The 22965-nt window shown below is 44.3% G+C and overlaps 1 protein-coding gene across 3 annotated transcripts in view; it reads left to right on the top strand.

Annotated features, from left to right (window-relative positions):
- Window positions 1-688: 688 nt before the first annotated feature.
- Window positions 689-22965, top strand: part of mcama (melanoma cell adhesion molecule a) — a 30071-nt gene continuing 7794 nt past the window's right edge. Inside the window, exons 1-3 of one of the 3 annotated variants that reach the window (XM_088279237.1) lie at window positions 689-923; window positions 1225-1368; window positions 22239-22372. In XM_088279237.1, coding sequence (XP_088135363.1) covers window positions 22262-22372 — 111 coding nt within the window. In that variant the 5' untranslated portion in view covers window positions 689-923; window positions 1225-1368; window positions 22239-22261. Of the gene's footprint in view, window positions 924-1224; window positions 1369-4884; window positions 5067-22238; window positions 22373-22965 lie in introns of those variants that run through there. The other 2 variants (XM_088279236.1, XM_088279235.1) reach the window with 2 other exon arrangements.

Genomic DNA, 22965 nt, shown 5'->3' with positions numbered 1-22965 from the left:
TGAATTTTTGTGTCCAGGCTGTCTTCACTGCAGCCATTGTCGCAAAGCACCGGTCTCCCCTAGCGACACCACCTAGCATTTTTGATGGCTGTGCTGTCTTGCACAGCCAAGCCTTCAGACCAGCACTTCTCAAACTGGGGTCCGCCGAGTCAAAACTTGGGGGCGTGCAAAAAAATTGACCATCTCCTAGATTTTCGTTTTGCTTTGTGCGTTAGCTTCAAGCTCGTGGAACTTCATCCGACAACGTTCTGCTGTGTTTGGTCAACTTCTCAATGTGTAATTCTGTTTGTTTAATGTTTAGTGTGACGGTGACGGTGAACTGGAATTGGCGATAAAAAGCTTAAAACCTCTCCAGCATAAAAGGTGCTCTTTTGTTTCCAAATGTGGCACGCAACATTAACACCCAATGGGATCTCCACAGCTCTGAATGTGATGGGATGATTGAGTGCTAAGGCGGCGGTGACCTCACCTGGGGTTGTCAATCAAGTTACAAGGGGGGGTTGCAAGTTCCAAACATGACCTTCGTTAGGCGTCCTCCTTTGCCACCCAATAACAGTCATGGCATGTTGTCTCATGCGGAACTTCAGTGAAAGTTCACGCATCAAAAGAATATATGTCATGTTTGAGTGGCCACTCAGAAGGCAGATGGGTACAGACTACATTCCAGCATCACAGAATATTTTACATTTTGCCATTGAAGCGTTTTTTTAAACTCCGTGCAGTGCTATACATTGTGTAGGACATTTTTCTTTCTTTCATTTAAGTCATGTCTGCATCCTGAATGAACCACCAAGCATTTCACGGGTGGTTTTCGTTTGACCGTGCAGGCCTGGATGGAGTTAAGTTCAAATTTCCTCCTTGGAGGACGTCCACATGCCAAAGTGTAGCAAAATACATAAACGTGGCTGCGGCGTCCTGCTCATGTGAGTACTCAACAGATTCCATCGCGTCACGCAAAGTATGGGCCACCGGCTGACATGAATTATTGATTTAGCCTCACTTCAAATGTATTTGCTTATGAAATTGATGGATGGTAAATGATTAACAATGTAAGTCAAATTTATATATGTTTATATATTGAAAATATATATTTTTTTAATTTTATTTTTATTCATCCGACAGATTCGCTGGCCCCTTCTTTCCATCCCAAAAAATAATTGTGTATGTTTGGGCCACCAGGGTCCCAAGCCACGTTTATTTATTTTTTCTTAACATTGACAACAGAATGTCCTGAACACGTCGTTGATGCATGACTTCATTACGGTGTCTTGTGGCCATGACGACCGTCTTTGGGAGTGGCAGTCAGCACTAACGTGATGGTGGCCTCCACGGCGGACGCTGTCACGAGACCTGAGCGATGACGCCGGGGTACGTACGCTTTTCCTCCCTTCCCCCTTAAGGCTGTTAACCCATTTATGCCCTCGAAAGCTTGCACAAACACGCGCGCACAATACTCTTGAGTGATGGGGCACTCCTCACGTGGTTCCTCTCCTGGAGAAAATGGAAAGTAGTAATAAAGTTGATCTGTTGAACACAATTGTTAAATAAAGGAAAATAAACAACTGGACTTAAATAAAAAATGTTGCACATATAAGTTAAGAAACATTTTAACGAAATAAAGTTGAATACATTTCCAACGGGAAACTGCTCCACTTGCCCCAAATCATAAACAATGTAATAAAAAAACCAAATCTGGAAATTACAATTGCAGTCTCAGGTGGGTACCATACACCCACTCTAGCAATTTAGTCTTGTTTGTGTTACACAATTGAAACCATAAAAGTGACACTAAAATAATGATCTCTTCACTCCTTCCTCTCCCGTTTTGGCCAGCGGGCTTTGTCGTCGTTCAAAGTCATTGGCTTTTCGATATTACAGACATAAATCTGCTTTAATTGTCAGCGTCTTTCCCGCTCGTCTTTCCTTCTGATGACCACCGTCCTCGACTTTGTCTGGCACCCCCGCAGCCAAGCGCTCTGCCCCCAATCTGTGTGCCCCGCGTGCGCCGGCCGAGCACGTACAGCATCTTGAAAAAAAAAAAAGGTCTGCCTCTAGCAAATTGTGTAAAGAGTAACCTACATTTAGTTGTGTATAAAAAAAACAAAAACAAAAGACGATTGTGTGCTGTTGATAACAACGAAGACGTTAGTGGGCGTGTGCAAGTGCCAGTAGATGAAAAACCCGTTTATGAGCAGGCATGCAGCCTGAAAAGAGATTTGGCTGTGGAGAGAGACTCCAAAGCAAATAGTCCCCGATGACGAGGTGCAACATGCACTTTCACACACGTGATCTTTTCTGGTGCTGGCTTGCTTTGTAGACCGCTTGGCCGGGACGTGAAATCACTCGAACTAAGTGCTCCTGCTATTGCGTAACAGTTTCCAGTCGTGACAAAGCTTCCCAATTGAATGATCAAGTCCATTTGCAGAACTTTACCCAGACTTGTGATCTACTGACCATTCATCCCAAATACGAACCTACCTACCTACTGACACGACACTAAGGAGTCCTTTTCGACTTATTTGATCTCTCTGTGGTCATCACCTAACTACCTACCTATCTATCTATCTTACTGACCTCATTTTGTCACGTACTTTTATTGCTACCGATGTAGCTACCTTCTTATGCAATGCTGGCCGACATCTCTCTACATGAGTTCTTTCAAATTCTGCCCGTGTTCCCATGGGGGCTCGGCTCTGCTCTTGCTAGTGTCGTTTAGTTGTAGGCTAGAGTGCATTCCAAGCCCGATGTACGTCGCTGTTGTCGGATTCGGAACTCGGTCTTATAAAGATTGAGGCACATTCATTTTGTTGGGGCACGTCTCATTTGTTGCTGTCATCGGAAATTTAGAAGGCACTGTCTATTTTGGGGTCATGGAGCCTACTGAGTACTGGGCAGTGGCGCTGCACCATTTTTTTCCATCTAAAAATGCCACCGGGCAGATTGATATTTGATTTCTTTGAATTATATTTTGTGTCCCCTCGACAACCCCGAAATGACGCGGCTTTTAGTGAGCCGAGCCACGAAGCCGTAAATGTTCCATGATGGCGGCAGGTGAAGGGGTTCGTGTGAGGGTGAGTGGACAGCTGGGGGTGATGGTAGGAGTTGAGAGGTTGGTGGGTTGGGGTTGATCCCCGGAAGCTTCCCCGTTGCAGCTGTTGTAGCAAAGGTGGCTCCGGTGTAACCAAATACTTCCTGCTTCGTCTTCCCATTTACGCCAAATGTAGTTGACGCGCAAGTCAAGTCTCAAAAGTGTGTCGCGGGCCGGAGCGCTCCTGTCTCACATGTGAGGGTGTGTTTTGGGGGGAGATAAAAAGGTCCGCGCTAATCACTGTCAGATTCACGCTGATGTTGGCTCTTTATTTCTGGCGGCCAAAAGAATGTATGTTTGCCTGTCATCTGGTCTGAGCGATTAAATGCTGAAATAACACAAGCAAGCATTTAAGTCTTGAATTCTTCTTTGTTGTCGCCTTGTCTCTATTATTTCAGTGTTTTTGTCTCCAGTAGCGAGTCACAACAGATTGTGGTTGATTTCTTTCTTTTTTTTTTTTGAAGCTCTGAAATGCAAAAATGGGAGCGATCCATCATTTGGGAGCAACGACTTCAAAGGAGGAGTCAACGTTTTTAGCCTGAAGCAATGAGACGCGCCCAGGTCACACGATGAGCTGATCTATGAGCGACGCGCAATTGTATTTACATTTATTTTATGATTCCACAATGTTTGATGAACTTTTTTTATGTGTGACTACGATTTACTGTTGTTGTAAAAGGCAATAGGTCAAATCATAGTTTTTATATCTAGTTTGTGAACGAATGAACACAATTTGTAGTTCGTCTCCACATGTGCCCAAAGGTTTAACAGGAAGGACTCTCAACAACTTATCAGAGGATTTTCTTGTATTCATTCATTTCATCTTACATTTATAATTCTATTCTGATAAAGAAATCCATTCATTAGAATACAAACAAGAAATGATAAGCTATTTCGAAGTGCATGTGATTTAGGTTGAGGGATGGTGATAAGGAATTGGACCTTGAGGATTTCGATGATGTGGTAAATTAGGACATGATAAAATCTTTGAGACACACACACGCGCGCACACCCCCACTCACACACACACACACGCGAGGACACACACACAAAAGCCCAAAGAAGACCTCCCAAAGAGACTCCAAACCTCATTTTTCTCCTTAACCTCAATCTGGTCTCAATTTTGTGGCCTCGGCTTGTCTCCTTCGCTAGTCTGCTTCCTCAATGTATTTTTTCACTTGTCCCCCTAAAGTTCGCCTTCTTCATTCAGCGCCTTCACAATCTCTGTCCATCTCTCGTCTTCTGTCATGTGTTTTCTTTTTTCATTTTCTTGTGTCGTGTTTTCTCGGCTCATTCCCTTGTTTGCTTTTCTTGTCTTGTTCATGTGTCACTTGGCTTGTTTCCTTGTCTCTTTCACTCAATGTTGGCCCCCTCACAATTTCTTGCCTCCTTTACTCATCTCCTTAAGGTGCCTTCTTTGCATAAAGCGGTCTTAAAGTGCTTTATAAATACAGTTGATTTGAGATTATTCCTCCACTCAACTGTTTCACTCATTTATGTCTCCGTCATTCATCTCCTTGCCTCCTTTATTTATATCCTTCACTTGTGTCACTTTGCTGATCTCCATCCCTCCTCTCATCATCTTCACTCAATTTTGCCCCCTTCACTGATACTTACGCCCTTTCCTCATCACCTTGTCTCCTAAATGTGTTTCCTTTGCTAATCTCGTTTACTTCTCTAATCTTCGCTCATTCTTGCCTCCTTCACTCGTGTCCTTATTTCCTTCAATCCTGTGTCCTTCTTTCTTCCCGCGTCTCCTTTCTGTGCGTCTCCCTTTTAAATCGTGTCTCCTCCACGCCCCCCCCCCCCCTCCTTCCTCTCCGGGGGTGCGTTTCGGGCTTGCAGTCAACTTGTTCTTGCTCTCCTGCGCACTTGATTTAGTTTGCAGCTTGGATACTGCGAGCATCGACGGACGACATGACTCTCCAGCAACGAAGAGCGTTTTTCTGTCTCTTTCTCTTTCTTCACGCGTGTTGCGGTGAGTTGAAATCAACTATTGACGCCTTTTTCATTTTCGAGGTATACTTGCGCTGACTTTTGAAAGGACGCTGTTCTGTATTATCTCGCGCGCGCGGGGCTAACTTGTTGGCGTCATGTCGCCCCCTCGATTGCGCAGTTAATATGAATGATAATTAACGTGTATTTCATTGATATACACTTTATACAACATGCCCGTGTAAATTTTCTTAATTTATTTCGAAAACAATAGTTTTAAAACTCCTGAAAGTCACGCTGGTGTCAAAGGCTTTAAAGGTGTGTTTAATTAACGACCTTGATAGAGTGTCAATTAAGATGCTAATACGCAGCTTGGAACTTTATCATCGAGTATCACAAAAAAAAAAAAAACTGTTTTCCCAAATGTTGCTCATATTTTTGTTAAATAATGACAACAATCTATATTATTACGGTCCAAACCTAGTAGTAGAGACAGTTTAGAAACATGAAGAGTCACGAGTCATCACCTGGTCAACTTGTAATACGTCACTAGAATCTGTCCGACTCTTTAAGTGTATCTAATCTTTTTATTCACACGTATGTATATGTGTTTTAACATGTGTTTATTACTGTGTTGTGTAAAAGTGATTGAAATGGGATTGCGGTTTGCAATGGAGTGTTCTGACTAAAGCTCATGTTGTTTGATGTTATGTTATGTTAGGACCTTTTGTGTCCAAACTGCAAATTATTGTCAACATGTTAAAATTCCCACATTGTTTCTGAGTGGCAAGACAATAGATACTTGTCAACAGGGTGCATATCTCTCTAGGTCTCCATATATTTTAAATGATCCGGTAGCCTATTATTGAAAAGTAGTGGAACTAGATAATCCAGACCCCCTACCTTGTTTGAAATTCAGCACATGGGATGTGTAATTAGAATTAAAGCAGAACTCCCTTGTCTCATTAGAGCGCAGTATTTAGTTTCTTGACGATGGAGGTTTGGCATGAGCTGAACTGCAAACTGCCAAAATATTCCCCTGGACTCCCAAATACTTTGAGTCACGTCTGGCTATTTTGTGTGCTCACGATCCGCGGTTATATCTTATTAAATGTCGGTTCAAGTCCATTTATTCCATAATGCTATTAATGGCGATTAAGGGCTATTATCCATTGGCTACAGAAGGGGGGGGGGGGGGGATTGACAGAAATCTCTGCTTTGTTGTTGTCATTACGAAGCAAATACAGCAGAGAGAGCATCATCAAATGGCAAAAATGCAAAAACTTAGTAAATACTGTATTGTATGTAATCAAGTCTTTCTCGGAATCACTGACTTCTCCGAATATATCTGTCTGAGCAAATCGAAGAATGGGCAGCATTCCAGAATGTGTTGTTTCGGACTTTAGAGGTTCCGCCTTGCAGTGTGGTATTTCTATCATATGGCAACATGTGATAACTTTTCCTACCTGCCTTTTCGTGACCCACGAGCCGCAGTTCTTAAAGTAAATGTCAGTAAAAACAGACATCTCGTAACTTGAAGCCAGCTTTTACTGTCCACAAACAAATAAACGGTAAACTGGAGGTCCCCTCAAAATTGGACAACACTCACCTGATCCTTCATTTCCCCCCTTAAATCCCTGTTTTGGACTCTATCAGCCTTGTCTTAATTAGGTTTACCACAACCAAATCCTCGTCTTCCCTTCTACCTCCTTCGGAGACGGACTAAAGCCGTCTGTTTTGGGATTAGCTTGCCGGCCGCTGATAAGGAAGCCGCTGAACCATTCAAAAGTGGAGTCGGAGTCGTCACTCTAATGGGCCTTGAGGAGCACTTACCTAAATACAATTTGTGTGTTTTTTTTAAATTTTTTATTATTTACTTTTTCCTGCATAGAAGCAAAGACATGGTGGATATTCCAAATGAAAATAAAGTAGTGGATGCTGACCTGTATTGATTCCACAGGCCGGTATTCATCAACATGATGGCCATGTTGCCTTACAGGCACCTTTTTTTTTTCTGTTCATTAAATCAGCATCAAAGCTTTCACGGTGACATTTACAAAACACAAAGTCGCAGCAAAAAGCGGGTGCACTTGCGCCGCAGCATTATGAAGCCCTGCACATAAATCATGCTTCATCGGGCGCCTCTGAGCTCAGCGAGATCATTCACGTTAAAATATGTTGGACAGCTGCATGCTGCCGCAGTTGTTCACAACGGATGGAGTCTGACAGTGCAGCATTTTTGAGTCAAAACATGTTGTGACATACACAAGAGATGTGGATGTTTGTAACGTGAATGCTTTTGAACATTAATCCCATTTGAAATGCTTTATGATAGAGTTTGGTTTGTTATTTACTGACTGAAAAGTGGTGGCTTGATTTTTATTTATTTGTTCTCGAACAATTCTGTCGATTAGCAAATAGCCATTATTTAACTCTAAATTGTCCAAATCCTCTCATTTCAGCCTCTCAACAGTAATCATCTGATTTTTTTTTTTTTTTTTTTTTTTGGTAGTCCTTCATGGAAGTAGTCCGATTCTCTTTTAGGTTTAAAATCTTGTTGTACATCCATTTTGGAATGCTGCATTACCACATACTGGACTGGAGGGGAATAGTATGGCCCAGTACCGCTATTTTTTTTAAAATGAAGAAGTTAGATGTTTAGGATTATTCTATTTTGTAAAGGCTACTGGTTCCATTCATTTTAATCAGTTACGTTTTTTTATTCCACCAAGTAAATCGTCCTGGTGTAAATATTGGCTGATCTCGCCGTGACCCCGCCTGCGCACGTCTCGGCATCCTCGGCCGAGTGCCCGAGGATGCCTTGGTAGCGCCGCAGGAAGTGTGCAGCTGTTTGCCGCAGTTGTTCACCGGGATTAGTGCCGTTCGTCTGACGGACAGCCATGCAATCCAATGCACTGCCTCATTGTTTTCATTAAAGAGAGTGCACCGCGATGATGCACAGACAGCCACCGTCAAGTGCAGCCTGTCGTACGTCACTCAAACGCAATGCATGTAATGAATTGGACTTTTCACTGGATACTTCCGGAAATCTGATGAGAGAAGCAGTTTTGCGGAGGGTTGACTGTAAAAACAGAAATTGCGTTGCTGCTAAAACACTTAAGTGATGTTTGGCATGAAGGAAGGTTTATACATTTGAAGCTATAAAGACTAAGATGCATGAAATTGGTGTATTACTTGTTTTGTTTTTTTTGTGTTTTTTTTTCTCATTCCACGCCATCTTGTAGTGTTTGGTTTAAAACGGGGGCCAAAAATGCTTGACAATAAAACAAGTTCACCCTCGCAATCGGCAATCCAGTAAAAACGGAGCCGTGACCTATTTTAACGACTCGGCTCAGATGATTCCCACTATGTTTTTGGACAATCAAAGCCAAAGCTGACATCTACCCCGAAAGCCGAAGACTGTGCGGCTTTTTTTTTTCGAGGCTTTTTTGTGTATGCGCTCTCCTCTGTAGATGGTCTGATGTCAGAGCGGGATTTTATATCCAGCAGCAGCTGCCTGTGTAGTTTGATCCCACGCCTTCCCGGGAGGGAATTTCTCTCCCGTAGCTCCCGTATTGACTACCTCCTCTGGACCACGGAAGCGCCCGGAACGTTCCTCCCTGCCGCTCTAACACTTTTATTCTTAGCGCGCCATTTGCAAACGGTGGAAAATCCATACGATGTGCCCTTGAGAAGATAAGACTTGTTTTGGGCGTTTGAGATAGCAAATGACGCACGAGAAGGAGGAACACTCAGATTGTGTTTTGCCCGTTACAAACTTTCCTTCATTTATGAACAACGTATTCTTCTTCTTTGAAAGTGCCGCTGGGAAATATAGAAGCTATTTTCCTGGATTTGGCCGCTCAGCTCGCACAGTTTGAATTGTTTGTACAAAAGTGTCAAGCGAATTGCGGTTTTTGTCGACTCCCTTATTATGCGTCCCAGCATTGAGCCGTGGACAAATATTCGCCATGACGCTTGTTTGTAGTTTAAGATATACTTACTCCCTGCTTTTGTTGACAGACAGTCTGTCCTGATGAGATTGCATGCTAGCGCTACATCTTTTACACCCCCCCCCCCAAAAAAAAAAAAAACAGCAACACATTATCAGTGTACACTTGAAAGAAATACAAGGCAGCATTTCGGCATGAGGTTGATTTGGCCCGACTGCTTATCGTCCAACTCGTCATCGGCGAAAGTGGCCATCTGCACATGACGTCCCTTCATATTTGGAGGGCCCATCTGTGGGACACATGGCACTCTCTAGGCCTGCCATCCAATTGTTGGCAAAAGTCCCAGCAGTGTCAGACCGACAGACTAAAAAGAAAAGCACCCTCCTTCATTAAGACGCCTCGGCCAGCAAACACAGCTTAACTGGCAGCTGCGCACATCTGACGAATATTGAGGCGCACTACTCACGTTACACAGAAACCGGACACCACAATAGTGCGGGACCTTCCCGCCTTTTCTGAGCCGCAACCCCCCCAACAGCCCCCAAATCCTCTCTCATGCCCCTCCTCCTCGCCATGCTCTTTTTTTTTTTTTTGGCTTGTTTGGCTTTCTGAGTGCAGTCGATGAGCCTGGGAATGTTTACTTAGCGCCGAAGGCTGACAACATCAAGCAACACGGAAGAAAGAGTTGGATGCGGATAAAAGTTGGGATGAACTTAATGAATGTCGGGTAGATGTAGTTGGGGATAAAAGAAATACCAACCTTTCGCCCATCTGGATTTTGTCATTGCCTCGCCGTTGTTCCATCTGTAAAAACAACCTCGCTGACCCACGTGTTGGACCGAATCTGCTAATTACCTTTAAATGCTTCCGATCCTAACCGAGCAGTAGTTTTACTTCCATCAAAGTGTGAATTGTGGTCGTGGAGATGTTTTCATGCAGATTGGTTTTGTTCCAGAAAGTACGAAAACTCAAGCAACATGGATAAATATGTTGGGATGAACAACTTTCACTGACAGAAAACAACTGGAAGTCAATGAAATGAAATGGATAAATGCACACATTAAGCGTCACTTTTACATGACTGCGTTTGGTGTTGACCATTTTTAAATGTACTAAAAGTTCAAACAGAATTTAGGTGAAGAAAAAAAAGATTTGTAGCAAATCTGTAATTTCTTTTCTTTTGAAAATCAGTTCTACAGAGTAATTATATCAGACTACACTGCTGTCCGTCAGCATCAATGGTGGTTGCTGCCGAGTTGTCAAACAAACCTTGATGAACTCTTGCCGCTCCGCCCGTCTGCAAAAGAACACATTCCCTCTTAAATCCTGAGGGCTTGAGAGGTGTGAAACATGACCTGAGTCGCATTATGGCAGCGGCAAAGAGTTTCATTTATATCTTCAAGTCAGCTCGCTTGTAATGGATATGAGGCATGTTTCTTCTCGGGACAAAGCCGATGCCACCGAGCCGTCTCCGTTTTATTTGCTCAAGGCATCCCCTCGGACATCATCTTTGTTCCGAGGAATGCCAAGTCGTTGTTCCCTGGGTTCGTGTCAAACTGCGAAAAGTGACCAGCGTGAACTGGGTACTGTTAAGAAGCTTGTAAAAAATATATTGATGTTCCATTCAACTTTACTGGAATTAGGTTGCAGCACGATGTATCGAGTCGTGGTGACTTAGGTAACGAAATAGAAAGTAAAACCTTTATCGTGACATTTGAGGGCAAAGAGCACACAGGAGCCATTAACAGCCAGCAATCAAAATAAGTCGCTAGAATTCATTACTTTTGAAAGGAGACATTATGCGCAGGTAGCACTCGTGATTCATTGCGTATTTGGACTGGCTAACAGGGAGCCGACTGTGCACAATCAATTCCTGACACCCACAGCACTCACCAGGTCAGACAGTAGAACGTGAAAAAAAATACCTACACCTCACATACGCACGTTTAATGATGCAAAGTCTATTTCGAACAATATTCGATAGCCGCAGCCTCGGTAAACCGTACGCGCTTTACTCATCGTGTCCAAAAATGTCAATATTTTGGACTGTTTGAGTTTTTCGATTTCATGGCGCCAAAATAACAAACATGATTTGTGTTCCTTTTCAGTTCACATGCAGAATTTCTCACACAATCAATAAAATATCTACTCGCTAACCTAAAAACTATCTCCAAAAGTTTGCGATGTCGCCCGCCCGTCACCGCACCGTCGTCAGCATCTGTTGTCAAATTAAAAATGGCGCGAGCTAGATCGCCGTCTTTGAAGTCAAAAAGACATTTCTGTGCTCGCATCCTACATGTGCGCATGAATATTCATGCCAACCCCGAGGCGAACCAAAGTGTTTTCCTATTGTGCTAATGAGCTGCGCTATGCCATCAATGCCACATACGCTATGACTGGCTGTCTGTTTTCGCCCCCGCTGATTAATGCCATCATTACTGTAAACTGCGCAGCCATCTATTGGTTTACCTTCTTAATTAGCTTTTCCTCATGTTGTCGTTCCTGAAAGTAATCTCACTGTTATCCAAACCGAAGGCCGGCCCGTTCAGGATGTCTCGCATGTCAGTGCGTCTCTAAATGTTTTGCTAACCCCGTAGGCTCGACCATCACGGTTAGATTTATGTCACCTATCATGTTATGGTGGGGGGGGGCACGGGGGACGCTCCCCTCCAGCTGATTCATTGTGCAGGCCTAAATCTTTTTGTCTCTCTCGTAGGTTTGGTTATCGGTTTCAGGGCATTTGTTTGGCAGATTCCCCAGAGGGCTAATCTCTTTAAGTGTCTCTCTGGAGCACTAAACTAAGAGAGAAAAAAAAAACCAACCTCGTGGAGGAATCTCACCGGCAACTGTTGATTTATAAGATCTGCAGACTGGAACAGTCTTGCACTTTGCCGTTGTTAATCATGGTAATCTTACTTCTTGAATGCAGCCGTGACGGAGGTTATTGAAAACCAGTAAATACTCCTAATTTATGTGATGAAACCAGTGACATTTTGACTTTAGCTCGTTGTAAATTTTCTTCTTCCTCTGGTAGATAGTCAAGAAAATCATATGAAGGATTTTCACATTGTGCGGCTGGAATAGAGGCGAACTGCTAAACCTGAATAGCACCAAAGTCGTACTTACTTCAAGTTCAACCAAAATGACCATGAACAGTTCGAACTGATTTTGTGCAAAAAAAACAAAAAAAAACACGGTATACGTAGCTCACAAACGTTGTGCTCGCTAAATTACAAGTGTTGCTTGAATTTATTTCTATATGGATCTTCTTAAATAGTGGGGCGGCCCCCCTGAGGGGCGTGGTCTGATGCTAAAGGGGCGCTTGTGAACCTGCGGAACATGTTTTTTTCCCCCCGCCGTGCTACAATAAAGTGTAATTGCACCTCCACTCCAGTAGTTGGCAGCGGCGCTCTCCTTGCCCATTGTGCGCAGCGAGTTTTAACTCCACGTTTGTTTTGCAATGAAAATGCTATTATTTATAGTTGCGGCGGAGAGTGGGTGGTGGAGTGGGGGGCACAATTTTTTTTCCTTCTTGCTAGGGGGGGCGCAACAGAAAATAATTGAGAAACACTAGTATAGGAGAGCATCCAGGTTCTGCTCAAGACTTGAGTCTACCTGTTGAGGATCTCAAAACAAAAAAATCCAGATGATTGGTTTAGCTTCTTAGCAATGTTTTTTTTTTTTTTTTTAAGTTTGTCTCTGTCCAGAATGGTCTGTTAACCATCGGTTAAGAAGAGAATAATGGAAAACTGTGTTTAGTTTCAATGCGGTGCAACTTCCACAAAAAACATTGAAAAAGACTCACAGATTTATTTCCTTTACTGGGAAAACATGAGCAAATTGGTCGTCGTCTGGCAGTCTTGAGATGGAACAGGATAGCAGGCTTTGTTCTCAGATAAGAATCCCACACTCAACAGTGAGTCACAATCAGGATTTATTCAGTAGACAGGACTTTTCGGGTAATTTAGCGCCTGCTGGACACGGCCAATGTCTTTTGAAAATGTGCCTGATGAAAGCTGGAATGTGATCCACCTCTGCGACTCAAGTTTAGCGTTAGGAATCTACCTTCGGGGGCTGCGACTCCTCCCCCTCGATTGAAGAATCGAGAAAGCAGAGTAAAAATGAGCTAAGCCTGTCCAAGGTGTGCTGGAGTGTGTGATTAGCGGTTGATTACCTGCTCGGCCTCAAAAAGAAGACAGACATCACAGACATAACCAAGTGGACAAGCAGATTTCCTTGAAGTGTGTTTAAGTTGCCGCAGATGTCCTAGTTCTTTCATATGCTTTCATATTGATAAAACGGACCCCATCCAGAGCTACTTTTAATCAGTAATGATGTGCTGCCGAGTCAAGAGATTGTTTTCTTAATAGGCCTCGTCATATACTGTACGGTGCCGAAATGGAAAAACACAGTCAACTGGACTAAAATCATTGGTCAATATTTTTAGAAACCACAGACAAAAAAAAAATGCTGACACTGAATAAGCCTGACTCTGACTCCGCGAGGCCCCCCCGAAGGGCTGGAGGACTCGTGACGCCATGGGCTTCCTCGCCCTCCAGCCAGGTTGGCATATGCTGCCCAGCGGAAGTCCGGAACACTGATGCCGACGGGACTGAAATCCTGAAAGACACCGTTGCTCGTTAAAGGCTGAATTATGCAGAGGGTTTTTAGTGTCACATGATTGTAGATAGCTTTGTTAACATGCAGTCGGCAAGAAAAGCTAGATGATGATGGTGCTAAATAAGCCTAATTAAGTTGTCAAAATTGAACCCCGATCAGTTTGAAAAAAATGAATCAGGATGCTTTCCTCTCTGACTGCTCTTCCAAAGTGTCTCCTGTGAAGTTTCCAACTTCCAGGCTGTGATGGACATTTATGTCACTTCAATACGCTTGTCCAAATGCTTGAAATGCCGCGAGTGCTACCGAGAGATGAGAAGAATTCTACAAGGTGACAGAATAAAATTGGTGGACTTGCCGGTCATGCTGTCCTCAGCGCTAACAAGTTCTTGTCAAATAGCCTCACCTCAGAAAACGTATAAAGTGTTGGTTGACTCGTTTTCGGCACGGCTTCACTTCCTCAATGTCCAGGAGATCATCGCTAAGCTGCCGATTGCAGTCATTCAGTCGACTTTGCAGATCTCTTTTTTTTTTTTTCTGGCTCTGTTGCTTACCAAAACAGCAAGCGGTCTAATCGCATGCCCAGTCTTGACAATTAACGCTCCAGTAGATTCCGACGTATGCCTCCATTTGAAATGTTTTCCGGGAATTTACACAACTTTAGTTTCACTTGACATATGCGATGTATATATTACTTTTAGTCATATTTATTAATCATGTATGAAAAAAAAAAAATGAAGTGCCCGACCCCAGTAGACACCACCCACCTTCTCTACTTTGGTAAATAAATGCCCCCTGGACACGATTTGAGAAAATAGAGAACTATCATCTATCTGGTGTGTGGCAGTAACACGTTAAAAACTTTGTTGACAACTGAGCTATTATTTATAGTAAAAATAAATCCAATTAAATTAGCCGTCTTTACCAAAGACATTGTATTACTTATTTGCTGTCTCGGGAAAAGTCCAAACTTGGACTGTCGACTGCGTTGCATCAGATGGGCAGCTTGGGAAAGTGTGGTAATCGAATAAGATCTGCCGACCTTTCATTAAAGCGACGACACTGATGTAATTGACTTAAGCAGGCCCAACAGGAACACGAGGAGCAAACATCAAAAGGCTGTTGACTTCTTTTAATATCATCAGACTTAATCACGCTCGTCACGAGAGCGAGTCCGTCGCGAGACACTCTGGAGTCGCCGGCTTGATTCCCGAGGTCGTCATAGATGACAGATCAAGGCGGCCGCTCTGCATCTTTGAACTTGACATTTCAAAAAGGCGGAGAGGATAAAGACACGCTAACATATCCAACCCCCCCCCCCCGCTCCCTCGACCCTCTTTTGGACGCTGTTCAAAGATCTCATGAAAGAGCGGGGGATTTTCACCGCATTGTTAGCTTTTAGGTGTCTGACTAAATCATGCGTCTTCTAACCCGTTTATTTGAAATGTATCACTTTGTTGCATTCTTTGTGGCACAACGGTAGCGCGTCTGACTCCAGATCAGGAGGTTGCGTGTTCAAATCACATCAGGGTCATTCTTGTTTAAGAGATGCTTTTTAAACTTGTCTTAATTTTGGGGAAGTGGTTTTGTGGTCTTCAATTGTTCAATATCAATTTTTATTGTGTGAAAAATCATTTTTTTTTTTCCAAGGAAAAATGCATCAGACCATCCACTTGCAGATGCCATGTGCCAAAACTTGACAGTGCCATTTCGTCTTGCAGTCGTGATGAAAATGTGTTTTACATTTCAACCAAATATTATGATAAAAAAAATAATTTTATCATATTTTTCTTGTTTCACAGGTGTGTATACGTGCGTGAATGAGAAATAAGCATTGTGTGTGGTCTTGTGACAATGTTCTCCCCGCAAGCATCACCAGCCCTCCTTCCGCTCTTCCCACTGCTCCTCGCACTTCTTCCCACAAATCACTTGACAAATGGGCTGCCCACAGGTGTTGTTGGAGCGCCCGCCCCCATCACAAACACACTCTGTGGGAATAGGGGGCCACATTCCCATTGTTCCCAGCTGCCCTGGGTTAAAGTGAACCGCACCGCCCTCCATCCTCCACCGCCCAGCGGGACGCAGTGCCACCAGACTTCTGGGAATCCAGTCATAACCGCAGGCCCGGCTCAAGGTCTTGGCACCAAGCCCACGGCCGGCGAATTCAACAAGTTGTGGATGTTTGTCGGAGGCCAGTCCAGCGAAAGGGAGTGTCGTTGTCAGAAAAGTTCCAGGACTGGTGTGATAAGATATATTTCAAATAATAAATTCTCCTTGGAAGTAATCCCCCCTCTGGAGTCTAGCTTACTGCCGCCGTGTTTCAAGGAGAACTAAATAGCGAGTTTGTTGTGTCAATACATGTCAGTTGCAGATCTGCAGGAGGTGTCAGCAAGGCAACATAGTTTGCAGCATTAACCCCCACACAACAAGACATGTCCAAAAAATGGAAATGAATGGGTTCATGGGACTTCTCTGTTTGAAATGGTCGTCAAGGAACCATGTTGATGCTGCTTTTTGTCTGCTGGTGGGAGTGAAAAGCGATTCCAGAGGTGTCCAAAATCTCTCGGTCTCAAAGTCTTCTAAATGGCTTTGCAATGTTTTGCAACATCCGCAATACGCCGCTCGCAACAAGCCCACCGTGTGTTTTGTTTTCATCCCGTCCCCGCCCCCCAACGCTGCCTGTCCAGCTTGCACTTGTCTTCAAATCGCACAACTAGACAAAACATGGCCAATCAGTTCCGAACATCTTTCCGTCTGTGAATTTCTGCCCAAGTAGGATTTTTATCATTGGCGTACTTCTACTCAAATGTCCCGGATTATTTGATTTTCACATTGTATAAGGTTTTCCGAGCTTGGTTGCTACTGCGGTGTGGCGATCATGGTGGCTTGTAATGCTAATTGTACTTTTGAATCCTGTATGGACTCCGTGTGTCTGAGGGGTCTCGGTGGCCTGGGCGCAAGGGAGAAGCCCCTCGCCCTCATTATCGCAGCAGTGCACCTGATCGCTCTGATATTCTCTTGGAGAGCATTAAGGTTCTCAGCGGGATACTTTGGGGGTTTGCCATTTTGATCCCGATGAATTAGGTGTGGCATGCTCGGCCGACAGCTCCCCTCGCGTCTGGTAGCCAGGATAAAAGGAGTGGGAGGACGGGAGCAGGCGATTGTTGTATGGGGCAGGAGCAGCGTCAATTCCAATATGCACAAATAAACATGCGCGCTTGGGCAACGGGTAATGTTTCGAATGGAAGCAGATGGTGCAGTTCATAATTAAATTGCTTGTTAATTCCCATTGAAAATATTCTGCGTGTTTTCTTAATTGAGATGATTTGTTTTTATATAGCAAAGGGCGGCGATGGTCAAGGCGTAGCCTTTAACGGTGATGTGGAATAACGGCGGTCTTTCGTGAATGAGAGGGATTCATTTGTCTTTGTGTTCTTCTGTCCAGCCAGCTGTTATGTCCGTCGGGGAGATGTGAAAATGAGCATTGTTCATTTAGTTCTGGGGAAATAACTTCAATTTTGACCGTTTTCATCACGTCCGCTTCTTGTCCCGTGCACCGATTCGCTCGCTGACAGCCAATCAAAGGGACGATTTGTACATGTTGAATCGGACGAACGCGCCTCCCAGACTCCCCGACAATGGCTCGGTCTTTGCAACGTGGCGTGCTACACCAAACAGAGGCCGTGTGCTGACTTTCTGACATCGGCCGTCGGATCCATGTGTTGAGGCCTTCAGTCGACCGCGCGCGCAAACAATTTCTGCCTTGCAACTATAACGAATCATTTTAAAAGCATATTTACGCTGCCCACTGTCCACGGTCATTCTGTTGACCTTAATAATTGGTTCTGTTGCGTTATTATTGCTCCGGAGGAGTCGACCTTCTTGATGGTTTGAGGGCAAAAGCCGAATGTCGTCGAACATATTTTGCAGATATTCAGTCTTAAGATGATGCCCAAAGGGGCCGGCACACATAAGAAGGCTTTTGTTGGAAAAAGTCAGCGCGCTGTCGTCACAGGTTTGATTGCAAAAGCGGCCTCAGGTGGCGTTAGAATAACAGCCTGTCCCCTCATAGCTTCATGTCTTGTCTTTCACTCGCTTTATCACAAAGTGTCGAAACCGCCACATTCTCTTCAGGTTGACACATTTTTGTTGGTTCTTTCGTCATTCTGTCGCCACTGCGATTAAGAAACGACCAGCGGATTGTCTCAAAACATTCCTCGCGGGTTACGGGTTGGCTTTGGAGTTGCGCATGATCGATTATGCACTGCATAATTGCTAACTCTGACATGGCGGGGGGGTCCAATGTGACTACCATTTTTTTAACCAATGAGACTTACAAAACCGCTAAATGAGTGCTTATGACTGAGCCAGTTTAACTGCAGGCTTGTAAACTTGCTTTCGGTCTGTCGGTTGCCACATGACACGCCCCCCCCCTTTGAATGTAGACTGCGTTTAGCCTGTTGACCTTTAATTATCCAACCTGCATCGGCGGAGCAAACTGCATGCCTGAACCCTGCCGTGGTGGAGGCGGGTCTATTGATGGCAACACATCAGATACAAGCATGAATAAAACATTGGTGTTTCTTCCTTTAATGAAGTCTCACCCACCGGGTGCGATGTTCAAAAATTTATGGAGTTGCCTGAGAAGTTGCCGACTCGCAGGAATAATTTACAATTCCTCGAAAGCCGGCGAACATCGGTGGACTTTTAGTCTGAGGTGGAAGGGCCACAGGAGTTTGGTCTGTATTTATGCTGATGTTTGAGTTATGATAAGTCAGTGGATGCATGCAATTACGGGGAAAGAAAATCAGCAGAGGAAGTAGATCGCATTTCTTTAACAAATATAGTCTCAGATCAAATGCAAATCATTCATCGTTTGATTTTTTAAAAAGAGCAATTTTATAAATGTAATTAGTAGTCGTCATATTATGTCATTCGAGCGATTTTGCAAAAGTGGAATAACAAGTTTGCCTCGAGGACATACCTTTATTTTGTCATTTATTTTTAGTTTTTCACTGGACGGCGACGATATATAAATCCGAGTCGTCCGCACCTGAAGGACGTCCCCCTGAACATCAATCAGCAGTTTGCAGGGTTGTGACCGGCTGCGGTGAGAAGAGAATTGCATAAAGAGCTGCCTTTGAGGAGATTTCTCGCACTTCCTTATCTCTCTTTTGCCAAAGAATAAAGAACGGTGGACTCGCTCACGGCTACTGACTGTCACCACGGGAACGGGCCGCTGCGACATTTGTGCCGCATTGTCCTCCTCAAAGCCCGTACCCCCCTCGCCACGACAAGGACCCCTCGTCTCTGTGCTCAATGTGTGCGTGTGTCCTCCCTTTGATGTCAGACGCTGCACTTTGTCCAGCAGGTGTTCAACAGCGCCGGGCCTTTGCATGGAGATCTCCTCCAGCTTGTCAGGTGCACTTTTATGCCAGCTCTCTGCACAATCTGAGGGAGCCTTTCTCGTTACATTTACTCAGCGAGACTCACTTGTACGCATAAATTGCTTCAAGTAAGCTCCGAGGTAGAAATGAATTGGAGTTAAATTGAGAGTACGCTCGCTTTATGTTTGAGTTTGACTCAACGAAAGTGTTGTTTAAAGTTAGAACGCGACAGAGATGTGACGTAGCGGCACTTTGCGGATACTGGAGCTTGGAGAACCGTAATTACGGGAAATGTTTACTATCTCACAAGTGTCCTGGCTCATTTCATGGCTCGCCGGCCACGCGAAGGATTAGAATGAGGTTGTGTCTGCGCTGATTTGGGGTTCTTATCAGTGGCGGCGGTGCAGATCTACCACAGGCCTAAGCTGACAGCCTTCATGGAACCCGGAAGCCAATCATAGTGAGCATTCTGGTTCGCATCACAGGGCATTGTCTGTGTGTTAATGGCAGAATGAGCGTACAAGCGTGCACGCTTCCCTCTCCAAATCTTGTTATTTATCTCATTTGTTTTGCAGTTGTATTGTGCAAGCCAAACGATTGTTATAATTGTAGCACGAAAGAGGAAAAACTTGGTCTCGTCCTCACATTCGTTTGTTGCTGGCTTTTGTTTGAGTTAGTTTGCGGCATTATGCAAAAATGAGATAAGCCTTTACGTGGAATTTGGTGGATATTGGTCGAGAGAAGATCCACTCCTTTATTTTCACTTGTCAGTGTTACTGTCCGTTAGCACTGGGGACAAGCTGTTCAAATGAAATGATGTCAATCAGTTCCAGACCTTGTGCTCCTTCTGGTGTGTGCCACCTGGCCACAAGTGGGCAGTAAAATACAGTCACATCTAATCAAACAAAGAAGAGTTTCACCACTAAGTCACTCGGTAAGCTGCGATAATATTCATCGTTTTTGAAGAGGGTGAATGAAATATGCCTCTTTGCTTCTAAGTTAGTCATAGAAGATGATGTCTTGATGTATTTTAAAGTGGAACGATTCGATTTTATTAAATAAAAAACAATTTTTGTTTTGAACTATTCGTTGCTTAAACCATCATAACATTCCCTTGTAAATGTAATTCAGTATCCTGTCTATGTCATTTTGCTTTGTGTGTTAGCACTAGGCTCGCAGACAATAGAAATCATGTTGTTGTTTTACTTTCACCGCCGAATCGGGGATGGGCGGGAATCAGCTTTACTGATGCTCAGCCACCAGTAGATGGCAGCCATGAAACATTTTAGGTTGGCGATCAGTCGACTTGGTGAGACTGCATCTTGTTCAATCTCGTTTTGTGGTACTGCTAATTATTTGTGAGGGAGGACAACCAGTTCATTTGTGAACATGAAATGCAAATGAAAGTTTCTTCAGCGCCATGTGAATGGATATTGTTTTACGAATGATACAGAACTTTTACGATAGTGCAAATCATCAAAAAGTACCAGTCCGGTGTTTTTGTGTAAACATGCCGTAAGTGAGTTCTTAATGTTGGACTTTTCACATGTGGCTTCCTCAAATGTCTGCTATGAAAGACTACATTGTGCGTTGGTGGCATGGCTTATCTTGTGCAGTGATAAGCGGACGGACGACAGGCCCGATCCTGTCAGCACTCTCAAATAATCGTTAGTTGTTTGTTTTTTTATGACTCAGCCTGGCCTCCGACAAGTCACTATAAAGAATGCCCCCACAAAGGCGAGACTTTTGGTTGTCGAGGTCCACAGATCACGGCTCATGTGTATTGGTGTTGTAGTCCGTGCCACATAAAGGCACAACAGGGATAGATAAGAACCAGAACCAGGTTGGCTCTGGAAGCCAAATCCCCCGGCAACCCCTCAGCGCTAATCGGATTAGCCGAAAAGTTTTAGCGGCGCGGCCCCAAAGAGCAACAACACTGACTTCTGTGACATATTTTGCTCCTCAAAGGCGCCTTGTCGTTTTTTTTTTTGTCTGACGAGACAACATCAGCGTTTTTCACCTCTTGTGCTGCAGTTTGTGTGATTGCGTGTGAGAGAGATGCGGTCCACCCAGGTGGGGGAACAATGGCTCACCCGGCGTCTAAGAGAAATGGTTGACTGAGCAAGGGAGGGGAAGAGAGAAAAACGAGGATTGGCGCAGAGCACGACTTGGAATCGAGCCGCTGATGGCGGTGCAGTCAGCTGAATGTGGGGGGGGGGGGACGGGCGTCTTAAAGCTCTTTTCATGCTTGGTCTGCTTTTGCATGCACGGAAAGCACGGAGGACACCAAGCTGCTGTCTTATTTGCTCTGTGCAATATTCACAATCAGTATTTGTGTACTTTCTGGGAATGACAAGACTATTTGATACGCGTACAATGAAAAGAAATAACAGAATGTTCGAACAACTGATAATAAGGACCAGGTATTATGTTCCCCCCCTTCATATTTCACTGCGAAAAACTCCAACTACGACATGATGCTGCCAGACTTTATAGGAATCGGTGTCAAGGAAGTATGTTGAAGTAATACATCTCGACGGAAGGGCAAGCTATTTTGTCGAGGAGGAGCTGGGTTAAGCCTGGGTTGTTAGTGGAAGTGATGGTTTATATCTGGTTCAGCCTCTTCATTTACGCATTTCTGAAGAGTTTTTAAAGTTGCTTGTCGTGGATTTTCACTACTTTTTACTTTATCATTAGAAATCTCACATGGTCAAAATTTGTGATTCTGTGCTTGCAAAAATGAAACAAACAAAAAAAAAAATCCACACAGACAACAGGCGCGTTGAGGGAAATGTTCACTGGAAATAAATCAAAGAGTTACTTTTGACAGTGTAAGAAGAGCACGATAGTATCCCTCCGCCATCCCTCATAACTCCGCGAGCCAGATTCAACAGAATATGGGGCCAAAATGTTTTCCTTTTTCAATGTGTGTGAAATAAGAGCAGCCAAGTCCAACATGGCTGGAGAACAACTTGGCTCGGGGATTCAACAGTCCGGTGTCAGCCTGGCGAGTCGCCTTTTTCGCCCAAATTCCCCGCGATGATGTCCGGGAAACCGCTTTTGTGGCCAAAGATGTGTCAGTCATCCAGGCGGAAGGAAGACAGACGAAAAAGTACACCAAGAAGCCTTTTCTTTGTTCTGTTTCGGTCGTCGTCCGTCTCGTGCCCCCAAAAAAATGGCGCTTCGGATTGCTGTCGGGTTCGCGTACAAATGAGCAATTCAACTGCTGGCTTTGACTCACTTTTGTGTGCGTTTCAGTGTGGGCAAGAGTGGACGTGACGATGCACGAGAGCGTCGAGGTGTACCTGGGCGACTCGGCCGACATCCCTTGCCAGTACAATTTCACCGAAGCCAAAAGCGTTCCCGGATTTGTCATGATCCAGTGGTTTGTGGTGAGTGCAGCCCGGAAAAGCCCGAGCTCTCGACCGTGTGGGACAGTCCAACTGCGCAAGAAGGATTACACCCATCTCTTCACTCTCACTCAAGAGTGTGACCTGAATTTAATGAGCAATTCCAAACTGGAGCAAAGTGCACATTTTCCATGTAGTTTTTACATAATGCCTCCTTTTTTTTATCGGACACTATTTTGTGAGCGATGCGCTGTTACGGGCAATGTAAGCCACTGCTCGTCGCTCGTTGCTTTATGAGCAGTCCATATGTTTTGCTGCCGTATGTTTTCAAATATCCGTTGCTTAAAGCGTGATAACTGCCGCAACGTCTATGCTAGTTTTGTCAACACGTTCCAATGGCGTGTTAGCATGAAGCTAACTGACTTTATTCGCTAATGTGTTTTTCAGGCTGCTTCTTTTGGAATCATCCCAAGATAAATCAAACACACACACGCATCGCTAAATATGGTGCGGAGTTTTGTCGCTTATTGATTGATCATTGCTGTGCCGCTCTAATGTTTGAGGATACACACATTTGAATTGTCAGCACCAAACACACTTAGCAGTGTTAGCGTTAGCCCCGGACAGCGCGGCGT

The sequence above is a fragment of the Idiotropiscis lumnitzeri genome, chromosome 17 (genome assembly GCF_059441095.1).
Source record: "Idiotropiscis lumnitzeri isolate Australia: NSW breed Sydney's pygmy pipehorse chromosome 17, RoL_Ilum_1.0, whole genome shotgun sequence".
NCBI lineage: Eukaryota > Metazoa > Chordata > Actinopteri > Syngnathiformes > Syngnathidae > Idiotropiscis > Idiotropiscis lumnitzeri.
Note: the sequence above shows the minus strand (reverse complement) of the source record. Positions and strands in the feature narration are given on the sequence as shown.